Below are 22,722 nucleotides of genomic sequence, written 5' to 3'. Positions count from 1 at the left end.
TACGCGAGGCCTCAATTGCGAAAAACAGTTCGTTCACGAAGCAAACATATCATTGCTTCTTGGCGACTGATTTCTCTCTTCTAAAATTGGACATCGTGAAATCAATTGTAATCCATCGATCAATCACCTTTAATGTCGGAAGAGTGTCATAGTTGGTCAATATTTCTTACGAGAGACATTTCTCATTCTGAGTAGCCTGCGTTATAGGCTCTTATAGAGGTTAACAATATGATATACAGCCACCAGCCTATCGCAGTTGGAGTAGCAATGTAGCATAACTAAACTTCAGGGTAGACATACTAAAAGAGAGGATGAAATGTCGCCAAAACAAAAATATAGAAGTCGCTGAAACAGAAAATAAAAGATGTAAGAAAAATATAGGCAAAAAAAGAATAAAGGTCGCAGAAATGAATGACTGGATACTCCTGCAACAACTTAAGAGACCTAGATACATTGTTGCAACCACATGACTGTTACTAACTACAGGCGCGTATCCAGGGGGGGACGTTGGGGGCGCGCGCCTCCCGGGTAAGAAAAAAGGGAGAGAAAAAAAGAGAAGAAAAAAAGGGAAAAAGAGGGGGAAAAAGAGGAGGAGGAGAGGAAGGAAGGGAAAAGAAAAAGAAGAAAGAGAGAACAGGAGAAAAGGAGGGAGTAAAAGAAAAACGCCAAGACACCTGGACAAGAAGGAGAAACAGTGACGTCATTACAGCGCTGATCCCTATTATATACACAGGGTAGCCAGTGACTGATCAAGGATTTCGAAAGGGGCGTGCGCCTCACCCTACCCCTAACATCGTCAACTCCATTTTTGACGTTTCCATTTTGTCCTCTCTCAATAATGTAAATGTACATATATACTATATGTAAGGTCTATCATAACGCGTGTGTGTGTATATGAAACCTGCTACGAAACCAACTGTGGCTGGTCTCGAACTCGACCGTGTCGTCGGGGAACATGACGCATTTCGGGAAGGGGGCGACTGCCCCACCCCCCCCCCTCCTTGAGCATATTTTGTTATGATACCTTTAGTAATTTCAAAATGCTTAAATGCAACATACAAGGCCGGGGAAGTTTCATTACCAGCGATCTGGGAGGTATTTTTGGCCAAAATTTGCTTGTACGCTTCGCGCCAACAAATGGTCCTGGGTAGTGTCATTTCCAGCGATTTGGGAGGCATTTTCGGCCAAAAATTTTCTTGAACGCTTCGCGCCAACACATGGTGGCGCTACGCTTAGATAGTCTGCCAACAGGCTTCGTCCCTCACTTAGCAAACTCCTCGCTACGCGCCGGCTCGAATTGAAAAAGCAAACAGCAGATATCACCTTATATCAATAAGCATTAAAATGGTGTTCAAATATGAACAACCTCAAAACTGTCTATGTGTGAAGTCATGGGCGTAGGAGCCCAATTTGATTTGGGGCTGTAACGACTTGCCCGAAAAAAACAACCAAAAATTTGCGCGCGCTCGGCGCGCGTTCAACATGTTAATTACAATATCATATACGCCAGCATCGGTTATTACATCGTATGCCATCGTGTACCTTACGATCCGTCAAAGTTGCGCAGTATACCGCGGGATGCTAATGTAAACAACGAAATGTCTTGTGTAGATGGGCTTAAAACCTTGAAAAGTGGGGCTGACACGTATTGTGGGCCGCGACGTAGAATCACCTACACAAGCAATGATCCACAGGACATGCGATGAGGTCCAACATGATTTGTGACTGGTGACAATCTTCAAAAAGGTTATGGATGGGGAAAAACGGAGAAGATCCTGCTAGGATCGAAACGTCAGGCCTAGTTACTTTACACTATTTCGTCACGCGTAATTGTACAGTTGGTGAACGATTTCAATATAAAATGAATATTCTAAAATTATGTACTATTCCTAGTATATATGAAGCATTGAATGCGGTCAAACCAAGTGTTTAAGTTAGGTCTGAAAATTCGTATCTTAAAATTTGTTTTCAGTAAATATTGACTGACACGCTATGTGAGCAACTTGAGCAGTGTACTCGTTACCAGATATTCATATAGCAGAAACCGTGGAACCAGGACATAGTTGACAGTTGGTTTTCAACGAAATATTGCGAAAGGTTCAACATAAATTTGTGTACATTAAAATCAATGGATATTCGCGTCTCTATATGATTAACAAAGAATAGCGTAATATTGGATCAACGAATAACGATATGATCAATAAAGCTTCGCGTTTACTGTACGTAAAATAGAGATTCGCCTGGTGCAATAGGATCGGTACAGATTAGTGTTACGATATGCTCGGGCTACTTATTAACAGAGATTGGTGTCCAGTAGCATCATAGGTTCTTGTAAGGTACTATGGAGGTTTACGTTTGATAGCATCAACAGAGATCCGCGTATGATAGCAAGAACAAGGACTCGCGTTTATATTATATAGAAAATGAGATTCACGAACAATAATTTCATTAATGTATATATTGAAGTTTGATAACATCGACACAGATGAGGATTTGAAAGTATCAACACATAATCGAGTTTGATATCAACATCGATTCGAAATTGATAGCATGAAGAGAGATTTCCATATAATGAAAGAAGTATATTTATTAAAACTGCTATTTGTATATAGATTAATGTACATTCTGTACATAGCTACTGTTAAGAATTCCAAATACCTTAAAAAGTACGTATTAATAGAGTTATTTTAATGTTACCATTTTAAAATGTGTTAACTTGTCTAAAATTACTTATTTTAAAATGTTATCCTATTGGGAAATCTTCAATCCACAATAATATTAAGTTACGTTTTGCGATAGTTATATTCGGGTCAGTATTGTGAAAATCCATATCAAAGTAAGGGAGTTGGGGGAGGGGAGGGGGACCGATCAGATCGCTTGTTGCAAGGGCGCATGCGAAAATGATGTTCTTCGTGGTAAGGCTCTTGCCCTCGTCAACAATCTAGTCCACATTATTGGGTTTTAAGGATTTCCTGTGTCACTTTCTAGCCAAAAGGTTGTAGGAACGCCTGGAACGGCATGATATAAACTGCGTGACATTAATACAAAATGCGGCAATATTTTCTAGATCGGTCAGGATACTTCAAAATGTCGAAGTGTATACCTCATGTGTCCTCCATTGGCTGTTAATGATATACTGCTGGTTTGTAGACGTGTGCAGTTTTTTCTAGTTCAATTATGTGACAATCTGAATGCAACATTTGACAGTTAAAATTGACATCCACTTAAGAGATATATAGGTGTGACATGATGTAAACGTATTAAATCTTGAACAGAAATTAAAGAGTATGATTTTCAAATTTGGGCTAGAATGAGTTCAAACCAGTGACCTCGTGGTTACCACATTACGGTCACACACTGGTTACTCCCTAAAGTATGTAGTTCTCATAAACATGAACAAATCCCTTTAATTCCTTTATCCCCCGGATCATATACGTTAATAAACTGTTTATGGTATTTGCGTTTAGGATATGCATAATTATGAAAAAAAAAACTTCAGTGGGTTTCTTTACACGGATACGTGCAGGCCCTTTTGATTCCAATAGGTAACAAAATACAAGTAAGAGGAATGGGAATGGATCTATTCATGTTCCCATTTTGTTTGTATTAAAATCAACATTTCAAATTTGTAGTACATTATCCCGTTAATCAAATTGCGTGACGTATTCTAGTGAGGTCAGTTCAGAGTGTTCATATGGTGTTTAACGAAACATTATGTGTTCATATAGCCTTGCCTACAGCACCTCCATTATATTACCCTTTTGGGTTTTGTTGGGCAGCTTATACCTAGTCATGATAACTTGTATTTGAAGGGGACGATGATACGGAAGCTCGGGGACCAGTATGGGTGGCATGATGAGAGCTATGGAGGGGATGACGGACGTTGAAGAAAGAAGACGGTCAAACATTGACCACACCCCTATCTTTTCCACCTTGAGGTCTTCTATTATTGCTTAATACAGTCACCCCCATCCCATCCCCCACCCCTTCCTTGCTGCTAAAAACGAGACTACGTATTGTTATATGTCTATTGCATATTGTTCTGTATTGTAAAATAAATCTTTAGTACGCAACAAAAAGTAAACCGAGTTTGTATTTCTAAGTCATATTTTGTTCAAACACGACCCGCAGGAGGTTGGGTTTTCCCCTCAAGGCTCTTGTGAAATTATATCTCAAGCAATGAAGTTCATCCAACTTTTACCTTTGGAGCTATCCTAAAGTTTGAGGGAATTTCATCTCCATTCTCAGATCAAATATCTGACCAACAAACCAACAAAAAGCAAAAACGATAACCGTTCTTGTACTGAACCATTACGGTTGTAATACATACGAGGTTTATGCAAATAAGAATGAACATCGAAAATATCGTGTAGAGTTGATGATGGATTTAAAGACAACATATCACCTTCACTTCGGAATTTATTATACTTACAATAAGCGCTACATATAGCGTATGGTAGACATGGATAACTTATGATATCAGTTATTAATTAAAAGTCTTTCACTTGTTGACCTCTGCTGACTGAAATGACCCTCGACCTGCAATTACAACACAACTCAAGACGGTGGATCTACAACGTTCCGTCATACGTATGGTCATTCAAGTTTTTTGTCTGTTGTTATTAAGTTTGCAGGGTTTTCAGACTGAACTTTGACGACTGAAAAAGACCATTCATATCCACAAAGCAATAAAGTCCTCTTATTCATTAAGGTGGATCTATGTACTAAATATGTAACAATGCACACGATATTTCACACTTTCACTTCTATGTGCGTCAAATGAAGTTTTACCAGAAAATGCAACCAGTTTCTACAACATACATTACATTTGTCATACTTGCAGCTTGCAGGGAGAGTAGATCTTTAGACCGTTCTGATGTCAAACTTCCTGATAACTCCTTGAGTCTGAGAAGTTGCCCTGTGGTCAAACTAACATCGCTTATTCCCCTATTCAGATTGCAGCTTGATGTAGATGAATTCTCCTGGCAATAACCTTTGGCCAAAATAGCAGAAGCTGGTTCCTTCAAAGTAGAAGTACTCTATTGCCACAGATGTTGTACCAAAGTTGGTGCCCCAGCCCAGTCAGTTCACATTGTGTCCCTTGGATTAATTCTCAGGCATAAATTAATTGTTGACAAGATGGCCACATGAAGTCCTTTCCTTTAGATTCAAAGTCTGTACCTTTGCTACAATATTTGCTTTTCTTCATAGCTTGTATAAAGATAGCTTTATGTTAACCGTTTATACACGCTGTGTCTATTGACCTCAAAGTTACAACAACTTTGGGTATTGAGTTAATTTTCAGTACTGTGAGAGATCACCGAGTCCATGACTTACAATTCTGATGTCATAACTGTCTCAATCCCTAAAAGAGCATCCTTAGAGCAAAAATTTAGAAAGTATAGGTCTGTTGGATGGTCTGACCTTCAAGTTGACATGCTGTTCTCCTGATTGTATCGAATTCATAGCTGAAAAAGGATAAAATCATTCATTTCAAATTGATTAATTTCACAGTTTTTTGTCAGTTTGGTTCATGTTTCCATTTAGTGATTATTCATTTCTATGTTGAATTATACATCTAGTACATTGTACAACATTTAATAAGATAGGCTAAGATAATCACATTTAATTTATAATAAGAATGATTACGGTTAGTCCATCATCAGAGCTTCACTGCAGAGAAAACGATCCTTTTTATCTGAGGTTGGCTATTTAGTACAGCTATTGCAGCCAATTTCAATTATATTAAACCATTTCCACTGTTGTATTAATATTGGAACAAAGAATAGAAAGTATGAAACCATCATTCCAATGATGGATTTCCAACTTAATTATCGAACTGCCCTGGAAAAGGATGTTAGTTCAGCAAATGACCTGTCACGTAGATACAGATTATCAATTCTGTTTCTATATCCTGATTCTTAACTTTATAATGATATACTGATTTTGTCATTGCAGACTGTCTGATATAAAAAAGATGCTCTCAATAAAATCCAGGGAGGTCCACTAGTTTAGGGTCTCTCGGTGACTGGAGTGTGTTTGAGTTTAACCTCCATTGTGGAAGACAGCAGTCACCTGGTGGGTTTGAAGGCTGATCCCTGAGGAGTTTGGTGCCAGATCTGGGGTACCCAATCTGCTCAAGCTTAAATGCAATGGACTCCTGTTTATTTTCCAGATTTTGGTTATTTATCTGTCAAAAGTTACTGTCTGTTTCCCTACCCTTATTCAATTTTAAATATATTTTCATAATGATATCGGTTTTCCCACAAATGTTTTCCCTACCTTCGTACAGCTCAAACTGAATCACATCACTACACACACGATCAATCAATCTTGACTGTTGACTTGGTATTTCTGACTGACTTGAGACTGAAAAAACTATATAACATACCATACGATATGCTGATGAACAGGAATACAGCTCAAAGTATTACTGACATCTGTTCTCCAACACGGTATCGTTCTATTTTGGATCTCTGATTCGGTCATACTTGCTCGAGAGCTATGAATTGATTATGGGTGTAAATGATGTAAACATGAGGACAAGAAAACCGAATGCATATTCATAGCTGTAACTATGATGGTAGCTTCTTAGGCTACAAATGAAAGTATATCACTTTTTATGTTATGAATGTTAATGAGGGGGGGAAATGGCACATTATACACAGATTGTTTAAAGGGTTAAGTCAGTAGCTGTAGCAGAATGTAGGTTTTGTTTTTTAATATTCCTTTTAATCAACATTAACTGATACAGTTATTGCTGGCAATTAATCTCCTTGAATATTCATTGTGCCTGTCAATGTATGTCAGGTAGATTATTATTAATCTGAAGTCACTTCACTTCCAGACTCACTTTCTGAGGATATCAGTTATACGGTAGCTAATTCCATTGGGGTATTTATATTATTACATTTGATATAAACCTTGCTTAAGCACTTCCTCCCACAGATCTCTACAGCCAGCTGCATCCCCTCCTAGTACCCTGTATGTTGATTTACTCCCATGTTTCTGTTTCCTTGCCTGTAGCATCTGATAAACAGTCTCCTTGTGTCCCTCAGTGGAATCTGTTTTGATGTTCACAAGATCTACTTACCAATCATGAATTCATCCACAATAAAGTGTGTTAGCTGTCTTATCTACAATCCAAGGATTCCCACACACAATCATGCACGCATTTATACTTTTTTTTAAAATGCTGTACATTGAGCAAAGCTAATGTAAATATATTTAAGCATATTCAATTGAACACATTGGTTCAGTAGGTTCATCATATTAGCTTCACTACAGAGTCACAGTCTTCATTCTACCCATTTGATGTAGCGTATACAGGTTTATTTTTTTTTAAATTTGTGTTATTTACAAATTTTACATTTGTCATGCCACTATTGTAAGTAAAACAAGATGGCAAATCCTGGAGTTGCAGGTCTTATCTCCTCCACACTTCCTAACATTTTTCGTGAAGACAACCGTTAAGTACGATATCTAATCTCCCTATACATTACATGTATGGAGATGATATAATGACACAGAATACATGATACTATCACTGAAACTGGGGATGTTCAATCAAATGTATACATGATTACTTTGAAAAAGACTTTCAGTGAAGACACTCAGAGCATCACTAAACTCCATCTAGTGATCAGAATGATCGTCACACAATTTATATTTTTTTTTTTCAATATTTCTGATTTGAGCACTCTTGGTATCTTCTGGAAAGGCATACCCAAGTGAAGATATTGCAATAAGTAAGCTCCTTGCCAAGTAAAAGTATTTACCATCACATTATTCAATATACCTAAAAACAGTAAACCTCTTGACTTTAATTGTTATATAAATTAATTAGACAATAGTTCTCATATAAGCAGAGTAACAAAATGTATATATTACATACCAGATAACTGAATGGATATCTTCTTTCCTGTCCTGCTGGGATATGACTGTAATGTGAACACATACACAGTCTAAGGCAGATGTTAACAACCATCATACAGATGATGATGGTAGAAGAGCATAAAAAGAATATCTACAAAGAAAAAAGGGGAACATGATAAGTATAGCAAGTGTGTTCATATAACTATTATCATGTAACTGTGGATTACTTATATAGCCTACTGACAGACTATCAAGTGTGAATCTTGACTGTTATATTTGTACTAATTTCATGAATTTGAGATTGACTAATACACACTACATGCTGCCATTCAAATGTCACAAGTTACTGACATTCTGTAACTGTGGTCTACTTATATAGCCTACTGACAGACTATCAAGTGTGAATCTTGACTGTTATATTGGTACTAATTTCATAATTTTGAGATTGACTAATACACACTACATGCTGCCATTCAAATGTCACAAGTTACTGACATTCTGTAACTGGGGTCTACTTATATAGCCTACTGACAGACTATCAAGTGTGAATCTTGACTGTTATATTGGTACTAATTTCATGAATTTGAGATTGACTAATACACACTACATGCTCCCATTCAAATGTCACAAGTTACTGACATTATGTAACTGGGGTCTACTTATATAGCCTACTGACAGACTATCAAGTGTGAATCTTGACTGTTATATTTGTACTAATTTCATGAATTTGAGGTTAACTAATACACACTACATGCTGCCATTCAAATGTCACAAATTACTGACTTTCTGTAACTGGGGTCTACTTATATAGCCTACTGACAGACTATCAAATGGTAATCTTGACTGTTATATTTGTACTAATTTCATGATTTTGAGATTGACTAATACACACTACATGCTGCCATTCAAATGTCACAAGTTACTGACATTCTGTAACTGGGGTCTACTTATATAGCCTACTGACAGACTATCAAGTGTGAATCTTGACTGTTATATTTGTACTAATTTCATAATTTTGAGATTGACTAATACACACTACATGCTGCCATTCAAATGTCACAAGTTACTGACATTCTGTAACTGGGGTCTACTTATATAGCCTACTGACAGACTATCAAATGGTAATCTTGACTGTTATATTTGTACTAATTTCATGATTTTGAGATTGACTTATACACACTACATGCTGCCATTCAAATGTCACAAGTTATTGACATTCTGTAACTGGGGTCTACTTATATAGCCTACTGACAGACTATCAAGTGTGAATCTTGACTGTTATATTTGTACTAATTTCATAATTTTGAGATTGACTAATACACACTACATGCTGCCAATCAAATGTCACAAGTTATTGACATTCTGTAACTGGGGTCTACTTATATAGCCTACTGACAGACTATGAAGTGTGAATCTTGGCTGTTATATTTGTACTAATTTCATGATTTGAGACCGACTAATACACACTACATGCTGCCATTCAAATGTCACAAGTTACTGACATTCTGTAACTGGGGTCTACTTCTATAGCCTACTGACAGACTATTAAGTGTTAATCTTGACTGCTATATTTGTACTAATTTCATGAATTTGAGATTGACTTATACACAGTACATGCTGCCATTCAAATGTCAAAAGTGACTGCATATGAGGCCGATAACATAGCAACATACATGCAGACACTGATAATGTTAAAAAGAAAGCTGTTGCCATTTCCATTTTTAACTCACACATCTCCACTTGTACAATACAAAGAGTTCACCAAGTAAATTAGTGAATTATGATATTTCTTGATTTCTCACACAAAGTTTTTACCTAAATGTAGGCATATATCACATACCATATGAGATGCTGATGTACAGGCACATGTTTTGAAGTATCACTGACTTCTAATTTTCATTATGGTACTGTTGCTTCTCTTTTCTTATATTCAGTTATACTGACTCTATAAACTATGACAAAGCCAGTGTTATGTTCATATGAGCCGTAGATCTAAGGAAGAGAAAACAATGCACGTAGATGGAGTCAGCTACTATGATATGTAAATATATAAATGAAGGTTTTTCACTTTAAATCAATGAAGCATATGTTATGAATATTATTATTAATAAAGCTGAAATGTATATTAAAAGACATTTTCTGCCACTGTTCAGAATTAAAAGTCATTGTTTAATATTTGCATTGCTTTCTTAATATTAAATATAGTAAATTATTTGCATTGTTTTCAATTTTTTATAAGTCAGTAACTTGACAGATGTTTCTTTCTATATCATATAATAATTGGTTCAATAGTATTTCATTCATTTTAAGGCAATTCAAGCACTCTCAGCTCACAGACCAAATATAGATTATGATAATTGAAATGATTAACATACCTAACATTTCCCAACACCAGTTCTAACAGACTCCTTGATTTTTGTGGAGAATTCCAAAAGTTGACCAATTGCCATATTCTTCATTCATGTAGTAAACATTTGTAGAATCACTTCCTTCCGACAACCAGAATAGTCTGACTGAATATCATACATATCCTCCACAGTCATCTGCGAGATGCAAGATATGGCAATAGCACGGATATAAATGTCTAGGGTTATTTCCTGTACTTACTTATAGAATGACCTCTGAAGTAGATAAAAATTCCAGAGAAATGTTTTTAAATTAGATCATACAGAAATGTAAAACGAATGCTGGGTCATTGGAGTGGATATAAAAGTTTGAATCCTTCCACACAACAGAAAGACTCATATCAGTGTTATTTACTTAAGGAAACTGCAGTATGGATAACTGTTATTATAATAGTAACCAAATTATTTAATATTCAATGACAATTGTAAGGATACTTGTGAAACTTTGAGAGAAGCCTGTTTTCCGACATTCGGCAATTGGCTGTGCATTATACTATAATTAATAATAAAAACAATGAGCATATTTTAATGTTTAAAGTACAATACATATTATAATTGCTGAGATCATATGAGAGTGAAAGAGTCTGCATGATGGACAAATATTGTTTAATATATTAAATGATCTCTCTTACCAGGCTTTAAAAGTACTTCTACAAAGTCACTGAATTTTGTTTGCCTCTGCTCATCACTCTATGGCAGTGCCTGCAACTATGGAAAAAGAAATTGTAAAATTAAGATAAGAATTTTGAACTATAAATATTGCCATTTCTTTCTGGCTTGTATTTCAAATTCATGACTAATGTTTACAATTTGAAATTTCTCTTTAAAGTTTGATGTCTTTGAAATGTCTGTTGAGTTTTCAATGTAGCATGAGAAGGCAGCAACTAAGTTAATCTTTTGCTTAATGATTTGAACAAAGCAACTGATTCTTCAATTGAATGGACATGATAAGTTCACTCACTGTACGGTCATATCATTAAAGTTTATGATTAACATTATACATACACTCTTCAAATCTTTGTTACCACAAAATGGTTTGCAATTTTAATAAGCTGACCAACATTTACAGCAAATTCTTGATAGCTTTCCTTTCTAATATAGGGTTGTCCATATAGAAAGTTACTATAGGAAGTAGCTTATGAGACTCCCTTTAAAGATGGACACACTAATGTATTAATAGTGAGACCAAATGAATTTTCATAGACTATCTCATACTTCCATGCAAATTACCTTTTACATTTACGTTAAGTCCATTGCGGAATTAGTAGTTTTTTCACAAGTAAAAGTGAATTGTTCCTTCTACAGGCTTATATCCTTTTCATATTGTGTTTGGCTATGGAATTTACAACTGTATAGTGTAAATACAAACCAAGAAATACATAATCCCCCTTACTGATCTCATTAAGAAGATAACAAGTTTATTGCAGAATAAGTAAGTTTGTTTAAGTAATGTGAATTGTTCTTTCTATGTTCATATCCTTTTCATATTGTATTTGGCTATTGAATTTGTATAGTGTAAATACAAACCAAAATATATACATAATCTCTCTTACTGATCTTATGTTTTGTTGCATTTGACTTACCTGAAGCCAATCGGACAGGTCCCCTCGATTAGCTGCTTTTAGAGCGTCTCTCAGTGTTTTGTTTGTTGCTTTCATCCCATGTTTCCGTTTCCATAGTAGCAACATCTGGTAAACCACTTCCTTTCGTCCCTTACTATTGTTATCTGCCTCTATGTTGTCAAGCTCTGTTTCATCATGCTTCAGATTTCTTCCCACAACCCGCCATTCGTTGGAAAATTTTCCAGACAGTTCCTGGAAATAACAAAACAAGATGTTTCATCATTCTGATGCTATCTCAGGATGCCATTTGAACCTCAGTGGACGGTCAAAAACTAGAACAAGTATGAGGCAGGTTCTCATGTCATAAACTTTTAATGAAAATTAGTTGTGTACAAGACAGTAAAGGGCTAATGCATTCGTTTCATTTTGCCCCACCAATTCATTAATATGCTTGACAAAAGCTATCATTATCCATGGAAACAGCAGCAATTTTGAAAAGTTTGACTTTCACACAAATAGACACATAATAGACACAGCATTGCCGCACGTTTGTCCCACAGGTGTTTCCTGGAAAGGAGTAGAAAACTCAGAAGGGTTGACACAGGAATGCAGAAAATAGTGCAGATTCTCAATACTACCAATGTGCTTGTAGTGTCATACTTTGATGTTTTTTAGAGTATCATTTAAGACAGTTATTTTAAAGGTATTTTAGGCGGAAGTTGTTTAATGCATTTGGTTGACAGACGTTTTCCACACAGAGCATATATTGCATAATCGATTACAAATATCACAGATTCATGTAGATAATGCCATGATAACATGAAAGTCAATCCGAACAAACCGAACATAGTTCCTCACAGAACTTTAAACATGCTATGATTCCATTATTGTGAGATATGTTTTGTGGGACAACAAACTAAAAGCAACATTATTCTTTTCAAGAGTACAATCCAAGCTGTCTAGATCGTTGCAGTTCCATGGTAAAACGAAGCCTTTAATGCCAGGTATGGAATATATCAGTCACTTACACGCTACCAATACCACTGTCACATTAGCAGTCTGTTACATTAGTGTTCAGTTAAGTATATCAGTGGCTCCTGCAGCACTACATATGGTAATTGATAATACGATAGATGCACAACGTCCTTCTTTACACCTTCAGTACTTTGCAAAGATCAGCAACCATGTAACATAGGTACTGCAAGACCGTGGTTGACATTTTGGTGTAACCTTATGTGAGTGTTTCAGGCAAATAAGGCAAAATACCTCATAATTGGTTTCTGAAATGATTTTTGGTTACAAAAATAAATTAGCTTTTTCAAACAATTTCATGTACTACCTAATGATAAACTTTCAAAAGAATTTTCCAGTGTGGCAGCAGAAGCAAAAAAGTAACATCAAATCCCATCTACCATTTGCATAATGATTTCAGCCATTCATGTAAACAATTTAATAACATAAAAACTTACTTACCATACAAACATGCCAAATATAAAAGATAACAAACATTTATGTTGCCATATTAATATTGTTAATATGCTTTGTCTACTTATTAATATACATGATATTACTTCTTAAAACAATAGGAAGTATATAGGGCAATATTTTATGTATACTTTCTGATATTGGTAGGATGTGTATAGATGTAATATGTGTACAACATGCAACCTTAATGTAGCAAGTATAACTTTCAGTAATGTCTTAATGTCGGCCTCAAATCACGAACTGAAAAAAAGCAAGTTATCAGTCAACGATTGTTTCAATTTAACAACCAGGCTGTATCAGTCAGAAGTGGCAGACTTTGAGAGATATTGGTCAAAAGTCATGAATCATACTTGGAAGTTCTCACTCCCTAATACTTACCCACAAAGTTGAATCTTTCACTACTTCGCTATCTTTTGTCATTGCTTCAGCTCCTGCTGGGTTCCCTTCAGCTTCTCCTCTAGTTCCTTGATGAGATGGCAAAGAAGGATTCTGTGAGAAAGAAATGGAAAAGGAGATAGTTGAGAACCAGCAAGCTGATATGATTCATATCTAGGGCAAACATTATTTTTTTATAGTATGTCACTTATGCAATGTAAGGGATTTTTTTTGGTATGAAATCACAATCACCTTTGATGATGCTTGCACTGATTTTTCTTTTACCCGCAAGAGTGTAATGGTCCGCAACGGAAGTCTAGCTTACAAAGACAGGCAGGCTTATGTGTGCATAAAAGCTCCTGAGTTGCAGTAAAATGTTAACTATTTTTGAGACAGTTATTCCCATACTTAGTGTGAACATTATTGTATCACTAACTGTTAACATGTAATATTAAACCAGTATAAGTAGGTGGTAATGTGAAATTTGTCATTATCTGTTGGAACAATGGACTTACTGAGACACACTCATTCAGAGACCCCACAACGGTGACTAAACAGCATTTGTCCTTTAACCACTTGAATTTCTACCTGAGATATCATTGTAATTTAAACTATATATTCTGAAAGTACTAAATTGTGAACATTGAAAGTCTATTGAAATTATTTCTTTGTAGTCATTGCAAAAATTTGCTTCTAGAATAAATCAAAGTTGAACTCTGATCTTTCTTCCCCCATCACAGGGCACCTTCCTAAAAAAATGAAGAAGCCATCTTCCAAAAACGGCAAAGTGATTAGCCAAATCAAACGAATAAACGTGTGTAAACATGGTAGTTTGCTTCATCTTCATTAGTTTGTTCAGTAGTTTGCTTCATCATGCTTTGCTTCATCTTCATCTTTGCTTCATCATGGTAGTTTGCTTCATGTTTACGAACAAGCTATGTAATAGACACAAATATCAACATGATTTTCTAATAGTATTTGGGCATTTTATTTGCCCAGTTGAGCTATTGTAACAAATCAATTTTTCACATGAATTCATCACACAATTATGAGGATATTCAGCGATCTGACAACATGAAACTTTATCTATCTTAAAACATATTCTAAAATGTTGGTGAAATATCCCATCTCAAAGTTATGTCCCTCACTTGAGATATGATTGATAGCCTATATTTTGCATTATCTAATCTTGTTGATTTATCCTGGAAATGTGGTACCTTTGTGATGTGTTTTCTGTATTCATAATTTTCCCAAAAGGCAGTTGTGTCAGTAGCCATAAATTAAGCCCATCCTTTCTCCCATGTTGAATTGCTAGATGTAATTCAAAACTCAAGAAAGTTTATTTTTATTGGTTTTTATTGAGTAAAGAGAACAAAAGAACCTGTGTTGTAGGACAGGACAATGCCACTACCAGAATAACAAATTAAATATTGATATAAGGCAGTACATGGGATTTTAGTTTGGAATGCAGGCGTGCGAGGGGGAAAGGAAGCTTTGGGGTGGGTGGGGGGGGGAGGATATGCATAGTCAATCATTTGCATTGTGCATTTCCAACAAATTAAGTCTCAGAGGGAACAAAGGATCCAATGAACATGCTAATATCAATTAAGTTTATTGGGACTATTTGATCAGCATAAACACTTTTTTGAGGAAAAGAAATGTTACAATCACACACCTGAACCCCCAAAACTTATCAGTACAAACTGCATGCTGCTAATCAGTTTGCACACTCACAGAAAGTCATGTTTACGTGACTGGATTGAAGTTTGTACACTCATTTCCACTTTGCACACGCAAGAAACTGATTCTGCACCCAAGACTCTATGCACAATTAGACAGTAGTTGAAACCGTGGAAAGTTGTGCTCAGTATTTAGCATAACTTATTGTATGCAATCTCCAAAAGTGGACTTGTTAACCAACATTGTGCCGCTTGTATGCTTCTCCAGTTGCAACATGTGTGTTAGCTGTGATCAATACAAATTGTTGGCATGAGGCGCAGTCAGCATTTAATGACATACCCTTATTTGTTAAGCTCATTCACGTAACATGGCACGGTTTCATTAGGGCTTGGTCGCATGCTCTGTCAAAAATCTTTGTAAGTTACTGCATTCACAATTGAAACAATTCAGTATAGTAAATGTAATTAACTGCAGCATGCACATACTTCATTGAAATCAGTTATCATTAAACAGCATCAGTACTAAATGTCAAGCATTTTAGTAGAAATAAATGATGAAATATATGAAAGCAAACCATGAAGCTTGAATATCAAAATAGGTATGCCTGAAGGGCCAGTATGGACAAACTGTAAAACACCAATTTGTGTTATATGTTCTAAAGAAGACTTTTTTAGGACAACAGAATCTTGTATATGTAAATTATTACCCTGAGACTTTCTGTTCTGACTTCTAGATCAATGTTTTCTAGGGGTTGTTTGGCAGTTAGACTTTCATCACCAGTCCTCTTCTGTGACTGAGATAGTCCTGCATCAACTAATTTATAAGAACTGCTAGCTGCAGAATCTTCCACTCCATCCTAACGACAGAAAACAAGATAAATATAAATATATATGTTACACATGAACTTCTTACTTTAAAGGGGAAAGAATCTCTTGATATTTCTGCTGAAAGAATAATATTTTGCAGTAAGCTCTTTCCGACAAAAGCACCACGAGTGCTTGTCACCCATGGCATTCATCATTTTGTTTGAATTCGGAAAGTTAGAAAAAAAAAAAGAGGAAAATTCCTGGAAATTTGGGGAACTTTGACTAGTTATTTCACAGAGGGTGTAAAAATATTAGTATATACGATAAGGTCATCAAGAAAACAGAGGATTTAATCTCTACTTGGCATCTTGTGATCCAGTGTTTTAACCAAGGCATTTTCTTTGACACACCAATACATCAGACAATGTTTCTCAATTCAAGTCGAGTCAAAGGTAAAGTTTATTTCAGCAGGTTAAGACTGTAACAGGTCATTTGATTTTATCACAAGTCAAAGCAAGTCACAAATGTTTCTCAATTCAAGCCAAGCTACATATAAATTTTATATCATTAGGTCATGTCTATCACAAGTCATTTGACTTTATTGCAAATCAAACCAAGTCACAAGTCAATGTTTCTCAGTCCAAGGCAAGTTGTAAGTCAAATTTAAAAGCAACTTATATAGTCATACTATAGGTATAGGCATTAAAACACATCAACAGTTACAGGCCAACAGGTTATTTATGTGTAGCTATGCTGGTATGCGGTGAATGGCATGCATCAAAGAACTCCAGCTGCAATAACTAGACAGGAAATGAACTTTATAGTAAACCAGGTACTTTTTAATTCCCTCTCCCTATTAAATATCCTAGTATACATAAATTAACACGTACTCATGAAATAATTCAACATTCAAATGGTGAATGTACCACCATTGTTTAATGATACAATATTTGATTTCCTTCCATTTTACATTTCAATTCACTATGCGCAACATCCAACATTGTCACTTGTGATCAGTATCTAACAGGCTCACTTTTCTGTTTGCTACTAATATAGTTTTAAAGTCGAAATTATCAATATTTTGCAAGATATTCTGAGATGATCAATAGAATGAGCTTTGCCATCACTACAGCTGTAGATTCATTATAGCGTCTCTTCTTTGAGTGTTGGACATCTGCTGACTGTGATGGCACAGGACTGCCTGAGAGGGATGATGCTGATACGTCCTGCAGATAAATATGTTGAAATGAGTAAATAGACACACAGTTAGGATATTGCTAAATAAACCAGGTAGCCAATTAGGCTTAGTGAATCGTTATTTGCCAGATTAATATATATTTGATGTAGCAGTGCAGACAAGATTGAAAGTTTGACCACTGGTGAATTCACAAACTGTTCGTGAGATTTCATACTTTGACTATGTTGACCTTACCAGACCTTTGACCTTTACCAAAAAGACCAAAGGAGTCTTGTATTTGAGCACCTCTATAGAGCAAGTATGAAGTTCATCCAAGCTTAATATTTGTTGTAAAACTGAAAGGATACATGTTGTTACTAAGGCAGATCGAAATTACATGTACAAACATGAAATCCTATTGATTGTGTGGAGGTGAAAGGTCATTTGAGGTCAATATTAACTACCATGGTAAACTTCAATAATGTTTGCTTACAAGGACTTTAGACTTGTTGACCTCAAATCACCTATGACTTCTGCAATTAACAATTATTGTAATTACTTTGGTGAATCCACATGGAATTATGTAATGCAGCTCTCAACTTTTAGAGTTACCGCATTTTAAAGCTTTCCTACATTGCCTAATGACGCTTTCAATATGTAGCAATGCATATAGTACTATCATTATCAAAATGCATTCACAAATCATGTGTGCAAGTTCACACATGCTTTATATCATTTACCATGGTTACTAGGCTTTCAGGCCAAGCTTACAGGAAGAAATTTAACATTTAAGAAATGGTGTGTTTTTATTCATCATGTCCTTGTGCAAACATCACATCCTTTAAAGGTATTTTTGATAATGATCACAAGGTTAGAATTATCATAATTTAACCAGTGTCTGCAAAATTGGGGAATCCCCCGCCACATTTGACTCCAAGCCGGCTGCAGTAAACAAACCTCACTTTGCCTTCTGCCCAATTACCTTTACTTGGGTAATATTAGGCTAACAAAATTGTGGCACCTATGTGGTTATTTTCCCTATGAATCCCCCACAGGTCTTTGAAATACATTCCAATGATGATGCTATGTATTTCTGTGCTGAAGCTAAAATAGCTACAAGAAGTTTCTGAAAGGTTTCCAGGCTTGGCACACCTCACACAGACATTAAATTCCTCTTCCTGACATGTGCTATTATTCTTCAAAGTCGCTACAAGGAAACAAGTCATATCTCAAAATTGACAACTTCTGGGGGTTCCTCCCTCCCTAGACACTCAGCACTGCTTTGAGATGCATTCCATATAAGTTGATTTCTCTCTTTCACACATATTTTTTGCTTTTAAAATTGCTGATAGAAACATAGCTCAGCTGGTCAATGCAGTCAATTTTCAAAAAGCCAAGTCACTTAAGTGCTGTTTTTCTCTCTAAAACGTATTTTTTGCTTTTAACTCGTTTCCAAAAGACAAGGGATATCTGAAAACGCTAGAGCTTCCACGGTTTAGGTCCCTGGACCCTCGCATAGTCCCTGAGATACATGCCAGAGAAATGTCATGGTAATTCTTTTATCTGACTTGTCTTTTAGTGCTAAAAAATTGCTTGAATGGTCAACAAGTGTCGTCTTAAGAGCTGCTGCTTCTGGGACTCTGAACTCCCAGCCAATATTAAACAGTGTCCAGTTGCAATCATAAAGCAAGTTGCTGCTTTTATTGGTTAGTTTTTCGAAACGTTGCTCAGCAGGTCACTACAGTCAATCACAAAGAGCAGTTGGTCTTGAAGTCGGTCTTGAAATTGTTTAATATCCGCTTGAAAAATGGTGAATGTCCGACCATGGCTATATGATACAATTTTTTTTATTTCCTTCCAAAAGATTATACATTTCAATTCAGTATGCTCAAATGCAGCATACGACATTGTCACTTGTGACCAGTACTTAACAGGCTCCCTTTTCTGTTTGCTACTAATATAGTTTGAAAATCGAAATTATCAATATTTTGGAAGATATTCTGAGATGATCAATAGAATTAATTTTACCATCAGTACAGCTGTAGATTCATTATAGCGTCTCTTCTTTGAGTGTGGGACATCTGCTGACTGTGATGACACAGGACTGCCTGAGAGGGATGGTGCTGATATGTCCTGCATATAAATATGTTGAAAATGAGTTAATAGACACACAGTTAGGATATTGCTAAATAAACCAGGTAGCCAATTAGGCTTAGTGAATCCTTAGTTGCCACATTATTTGATGTAGCAGTGCAGACAAGATTACAAGTTTAGACTTCTGGTGAATTCACAAGATTTTCATACTTTGACATCTGTTGACCTCAACAGACCTTTCACCTTCTGATTCTTGAGACCTGACCATTAGAAATTTTGTTGGGTTTGACTTCTGCAAACCTGAAATGATCTTTCACCTGTACAAAATTGTGGAGCAATTTTACTTATCATTTGGATAATGTACCATGCATATATTATCTCTTCCGAACTTAAAGTTATCAAGATACAGTACTTTTGATATTTGGACCTCAGCTTTACATCATGACCTGTGACCTTCATCCAAAATAATAGGATTCTTGTACTGACTATATGAAAGACACATGCTAAATACGAGAGCTAATAAAGTTTCCCATCTAGAGATCCTCGTGTTTACAAGGATTTCAAGTTTTGACCACTGGTGACTTAAAATGAACTGTGAACGACTCCAAATTCTTTAAACTGTTTACAGTACAGACAGATATCCTGCCATGCATACATAACCTCAATTGATGCCCATGTTCTTGAGATTTAAAATTTCTTAAAATGTACCCTCTCCTGGCCACAAAACGCTAAGTCAGTAGCCAAGATTAAACCCACCTTTTTCCATGTTGAAATGCTAGATGCAATTCAAAGCACAAGAAACGTTGTTATTATTGTTAAGAGTGCAAAAGCATACAAAAGAAGTTGTGTTGTAGTACAGGACAATCCCATAACCAGAATAGCAGTTTTGATATTGATCTAAGGCAGTAAATTTGACTGTAATTTGTAACGCATGTGTTCGCAGGGAAGAAAACTCTAGGTAGGGGGGAGGGGAGGGAGACATGCATTGTCAATCAATTGCATAGTGCGTTTCCAACGAACTCAGTCCAGGGAAAAAAGGACCCAAATGAACATGTTAATATCTATTAAGTTTATAGGAACTATTTGATCAACATAAACACTTCTTGAGGGAAGAAATTTAATTAAACAGCAGAACCCCCAAACCTAGTCAGCACTAATTGCTTGCTGCTACTCAGTTTGCACACTCACAGAAACTCTAAGTATATTTACGTGATTGCATTGATGTTTGTCTCACTTCCACGCTCAAAGAAACTGATGCTGCACCCAAGACTTGAATCTATGCACAAGAAAGTGGTTGAAACTTTGGGAAGTTGTGCTCAGTACTTAGCATAACTTATGTAATCTCCAAAGTTGACTTGTTAACCAACATTGTGTCGGTTGTATCCTTCTTGTGCACAGGTTGCAAACATGTGTGTTAGCTGTGAACATTACAAACTGTTGGCAAAAGGTGCACAGTCAGCATTTAATTGATGCACTCAAATGTGTTAAAGCTCATTCACATAAAATGGCACTGTTTCATGCGGGCTTGGTCTTATGACAAAAATCTTTAGAAGTTACTACAGTACATTTACTATTGAAACATTTCGTCTCATAAATGAAACTAACTGCAGCAAGAACATACCTCATTAAACTCAGGTATCATAAACAGCATCAGTACTAGATGGCAAGCATTTTAGTGGAAATAAATCATGATGAAATATATGATATAGCAAACCATGAAGCTTGAACCTCAAAGTAAGTGTGCTGTAAGGGCCAGACTGTATGGACAAACTGTAAAGCACCAATTTGTGTTATTTGCTCTAAAAAGACTGTTTCCAGGACAACGGAATCTTGTATATGTAAATTATTACCCTGAGACTTTCTGTTCTGACTTGTGGATCAATGTTTTCTAGGGGTTGTTTGACAGTTACACTTTCATCACCAGTCTTCTTCTGTGACTGAGATAGTCCTGCATCAACTACTTTATTAGAGCTGCTAGCTGTAGAATCTGCCTCTCCATCCTAACATCAGAAAACAAGAAAAATATATGTTACACATGGACTTTTAACTTTAAGAGATATCTCATTAAGAATTTTATGTCACTGATTAATATCCATATATGCACATGGAAAACGACACGGTTGATTGTATGAATGTAGCGTGAAAAACCTAATATGTCAAGGATGAAAGATGGAACATTGGTACATACTCTGTACTTACAGCACTATACTAAGTATAAACTAAATGGGACCTACGGTTGCAGAGATATTTACATTTTAAAGAAATTTATGGCAAGCCCTGTCCACTCATTAGTTTTCATGAGATGGAAGACACTAACGATAGGGCACATCTACACATCATAGGGCATCTGTCTACCTAGTATGACATTGATTCAACTTGTCTTTGTTGAGATATCATGTTTACAAGCTAGTTTTGATGAATTTCTATGAAGCCCACACATTAATATTAAAAGAGGTAAAAATTGTTGTTGCACAGAACATGTACTTACAACCTTCATGTCACATACACACACATACATACGGCAATACGAATGCAATGGTTAATGAGCCTTCAGCATCGTAACCAAAAATTGCATTCACGTATATTTTGTATGCAAGTTCCCACATGCTTTATAGGTTTAACATGAATACTAGCTATTCAGGAGAAAAAAGGTTTAACATAAGTTGGGTGAGGTTTCATTAATCGTGTACTTGTATGAATATCACTCCTGTTAAAGTTATGTTTTGTTGATTGCTAAAAAGATGCAGAATTATCGTCATTTCCTCTCACATATATATTGTCCTTAAAATTGCTAGTCACTGCAGTCAATATGCAACAAATTTGGCTTCTAAATCAATCAACATCCCACAATTAAAAATGATGAATGTATTGATGAATGAATTTTTTTTATTTAATGCAAAATAAAATGTTTCATAACTAAATTTGGGTCACTAATGAAGCTGGGGGAGGGGGGTATGACATGTTCTCAAGCACCTAAAGTTTTTCTGTGATGTCCACTTTACAAAGGTACTTTTTTACACTTCAAAATTCGCCCAATTTCTGTTTACCTCCCACACACCACTTTTGAATTTCTGGTGCTGCCTCTGAATGCACTGTATGACATTTTAGAAAATTCCATTGACTTAATCATCTCAGTTATCAGTGTCTACTGGAGTTCTTATAAATCTAAAAGATATTATGAAACAAGCAACTTGTATATCTTCAAATATTTGTCGATTCACAGTATAAATACAATGTACTTATCATCTGGAACTTAAATTTAG

General features: G+C 35.8%; 1 protein-coding gene across 9 annotated transcripts in view; it reads right to left on the bottom strand.

Annotated features, from left to right (window-relative positions):
* Positions 1-10,309: 10,309 nt before the first annotated feature.
* LOC139977731 (uncharacterized) overlaps positions 10,310-22,722 on the bottom strand; it is a 40,010-nt gene continuing 27,597 nt past the window's right edge. For 2 of the 9 annotated variants that reach the window (XM_071987279.1, XM_071987274.1), the window contains 8 exons: positions 21,310-21,459; positions 19,394-19,498; positions 17,310-17,414; positions 16,089-16,238; positions 13,706-13,816; positions 11,864-12,094; positions 10,913-10,988; positions 10,310-10,418 (listed from right to left, as the gene is read on the bottom strand). In XM_071987279.1, the coding sequence (XP_071843380.1) occupies positions 10,971-10,988; positions 11,864-12,094; positions 13,706-13,816; positions 16,089-16,238; positions 17,310-17,414; positions 19,394-19,498; positions 21,310-21,459 (870 nt within the window). In that variant the 3' untranslated portion in view covers positions 10,310-10,418; positions 10,913-10,970. Of the gene's footprint in view, positions 10,497-10,912; positions 10,989-11,863; positions 12,095-13,705; positions 13,817-16,088; positions 16,239-17,309; positions 17,415-19,393; positions 19,499-20,668; positions 20,736-21,309; positions 21,460-22,722 lie in introns of those variants that run through there. The other 7 variants (XM_071987276.1, XM_071987275.1, XM_071987278.1 and 4 more) reach the window with 7 other exon arrangements.

This window comes from Apostichopus japonicus, chromosome 12 (genome assembly GCF_037975245.1).
Source record: "Apostichopus japonicus isolate 1M-3 chromosome 12, ASM3797524v1, whole genome shotgun sequence".
NCBI lineage: Eukaryota > Metazoa > Echinodermata > Holothuroidea > Aspidochirotida > Stichopodidae > Apostichopus > Apostichopus japonicus.
The sequence above is the reverse complement of the archived record's forward strand: the minus strand, read 5'-3'. Positions and strand labels throughout refer to the sequence as shown.